The sequence below is a fragment of the Opisthorchis viverrini genome, assembly GCF_000715545.1.
Source record: "Opisthorchis viverrini unplaced genomic scaffold opera_v5_110, whole genome shotgun sequence".
Lineage (NCBI taxonomy): Eukaryota > Metazoa > Platyhelminthes > Trematoda > Opisthorchiida > Opisthorchiidae > Opisthorchis > Opisthorchis viverrini.
Window position 1 is genome coordinate 1406865 of NW_008751760.1, and position 3445 is coordinate 1410309.

Sequence of the window (3445 nt, forward strand, 5' to 3'; positions counted from 1 at the left end):
GCGGCAACCGGCTGTGAAGGAAATATCCACTTGTGGAAAATTTCCAATCATGATTCACGCGTGAGTAGTATATTCCACGATAAGAAAGTTATTCACAGATAAAAATGACCCAGTGAGTTATTGTGACGTTCAACAGTTCACATAAACAAAGAGGTATAGTCCCACTGGTTCAGCAGTTAGCAAACAGTTCAACAAAACGTAAATCCACTTATTCAGCAAGAAGTCAGAAGGTCGAGACGAAAATTTGTACATTGCATCACTTTTCTATGTAATTATTGTTCCAATAAAACAAACATGATAAAATAGGTATAAACGTAACAAAATGTAGGTTAGGTCCAGGAAATGGTAAATAAAATGTGACAACGGATTACAGACAATGCAACTTATCAAAAGCATTGGATTGAGTTTCACACCTCCCACTGCTCCGCAAGCTCGAGTCTTACGATATTCAAGGGAAAATCCTTCACTGGATTAAGGGGTTCCTATCAGACAGGTCATCCCGGGTGAAGGTCTGTTGCTCCCACTCACCCCCAGCGCCAGTCTCCACTAGCGCTCTGCAAGACCTCGTTTTAGGACCACTTCTGTTTCTTATACACGTCCGCAATTTTTCAGATTTTCTTGAAAGTCCGTGTTTACTTTTGCGGGCTACTTGAAATCTTGGAGTTCCAATATCAGTGCCCGCCATATTGCTGCTGCAAGGCAGCGGCCGACGGACTGACAACTTCCTCTGAATGACGAAAAGCTCGTCCATATATCATTTGGACGAGACTCAGCGAATGACTTCGTCATCCATGGTGAGAAAGGACCAGGACCGCCAAAAAGGAATTGATTATCTGGCTCCCTTCAAACATGTTCTTCTCTCTGCACCATGAAGAATCGGCCCATAGGGCACTCGTCATTTCACAGGTGGCTCAGCGCACCCTCTCCCGCATTACCCACGTGGACCTACAACCACCATATGAGGCTCACTTCAGACCGTTCCCCGAGTACGTCAACCTAGACCCAAACTCCCTCGTGACCTTGGTTTCGCAGATGCTGTCAAAATTCTGGCCCAAATATTCGGTGAGCAAAGTTCCTTGTTCAATATTCGTTATCAGTGTCTCAAGATTACCAAAAGGGATACTGAGGATTTCATCACATATGCCGGTGTGGTCAACAGAGAATGCGAGCGCTTTCAGCTCAGCTCCATGACCGAGGATCAATTCAAGTGTCTCATCTTTGTGGCTGGTCTTCAATCACCACACGATGCAGATATTCGGACCCGGCTACTGAATCGAATTGAACAGGATCCAGTGTTGACGCTTCAGAAACTTACCACCGAATGCCAGCATCTTATCAATCTCAAGGCCGATGCTGCAATGATTGGACATTCCAAATTCTCTCAGCCTGATATGGTATGCAAAGTAACTTCCAAAAGGAAGTCAAGTTCAAAACGAACTCCAAGAAAACCGCCCACACCCTGTTGGTTTTGTGAAGAATGGCACTATTCACGCCACTGTCCCTACCGGACCCACAGGTGCAGTAAGTGCAGTCGAAAGGGTCACAAAGAAGAATGCTGCAGAGACGACTTCAGGAGCTCGCGCAAACACCGACCCGACAAAAGGACGCAGGCAGAGGCTGTGACCGCCACGTTCAGGATGAAATCACCTGGTCGACGTAAATTTGTCACATTATGTATCAATGGCACACCAGTTACTCTCCAACTGGATACAGGTTCTGACCTCACTCTGATTTCAAAACGAACCTGGAACGAAGTTGGAAGGCCACCAGTGGAACCCACAAAGTGCATCGTTCGTAATGCATCTGGTGGAAGCCTCAAACTGACCGGGAAGCTGAACTGTTCCGTAACGTTCAAGGGAATTCATCTCAGTGGCACTTGTTACGTCACGAACTACACAGGCCTTGATCTCTTGGGCCTGGATTGGATTAACGAGCTTCAACTGTTGGATGAACCCCTCAATGCCGTTTGTGACGAAACAACTGCAAACGGCCCCGATACGTTCACGAGAACATCACGTCCTGACGATTTTGTGGTCGCTACAGTTGCAGCCAAACCGGAGACCAGATGGAGCATACGCGACACAGCGACTATTCAGCTTCTGGCGTCCGGCAGCGGTAGCCCTCTCACCTCAGTGCAATTTGGTGAACCCTCCCAGCAGCCCGCAACGTTTCACCCGCGATCTGAACCGTTCAGTTTACAGTCGCAGGTTCAGGCGGATCGTCCTACTGCTATCCGGAAAGTCAAGGAAGTGGGGCCGGCAGAAGGGACGCCACAACAGTCACACAGAGACCAGCCACCGATTCAAATATATGAGGAATGCTCTCCACGGTGGACGCAGGGTCGACGATGTCAAACACGAGGCACACGTAAGAACATCAGCACAGCCGCGTCATGTGAACCAACTTCAGTCAACAGACTGTGGCTCAGTGAGGGCAGCACGTGTAATGGGACACCGGACAGCCATGATCTGCCTCCCAAGTGGATGGTACCAGATCCCAGATCGGCATGCGTACAGCCTCAGCGACGGATTTAAATGCGACAGCAACTACATGAGTCATCACAGTGGAGTCCAAAGCAGTAGTCGGCTGGACAGCCTTTCAAGGAGGATGTGTTAAGAGGCCAGCCGTCCCTAATAACCGAACAGCACGTCATTTGGACGGATGTGTCATGTGCGGGACACGGGCCAAAAGAAGGCACGAAGAGTGCCAGCTAATCCGAGTCAAGCACCTTGACTCGGCTTCTTGCCCCCTCACGGACATTCTGGCATTGTGGTGTGGAACACTCTCTGACTACCCTGTATACACAGTTGTAATGATTTTCCTTTGTCTCCATAGAGGGCTGTGTAGAGCCACCTTTTGACATATGGATAATTCAGATGGAACAGACTCACTAATAATTATCTTCACAATAGTTCCTCGTTGGCCCAGGTCAGGGAATAAACAATGATCCTAACACAGTTTCTCCAGGGGTCTTCTTCTGAACAGTTATCACATATAATAAATTCCGAGGATAGTCTCAGGTGTTTTGATACCAAACTCAGCACATGAGACTCCCCAATGATCGCTGTGAGCGCGAGCGTGTTCAGGAGTATAGGAGCGGTTGACCACGTTTGTATTGCGCGAAATTGTACAAGTGCGCGTTTTTGTAGTTTTTCCTATTCAAACAGAAAACGATTATGCAACTGACAAAATGCGTAATGTTGTAATGGAAGCAAAGTAAAGGCCAAAACACCACAACAGACAGGATCCGTAAGCCAGTGGGGCCACCTCAAGGGAACCCTCGGCTTCAAAGCTATGTCAACAAACTTCAAGGGGGAGGTGTTGGGTGAAATTTCACACGGATCCTGGTTTACCACACTGTGGTAATTAAGTTTCGTACGTATATCGGTACAACCCGACGAACTAGAAATCCAGAATTCAGCGAAGAGTGGCAACCAGCACGTAT

The 3445-nt window shown here is 47.9% G+C and overlaps 1 protein-coding gene across 1 annotated transcript in view; it reads left to right on the plus strand.

Moving 5' to 3' along the window:
- Positions 1–3445, plus strand: part of T265_05511 (hypothetical protein) — a gene marked incomplete at both ends in the record, with an annotated part of 22732 nt that overhangs the window by 1126 nt on the left and 18161 nt on the right. The window contains one exon of the mRNA XM_009170533.1: positions 975–2367. Within this exon, the coding sequence (XP_009168797.1) occupies positions 975–2367 (1393 nt within the window). The remainder of the gene's footprint in view (positions 1–974; positions 2368–3445) is intronic.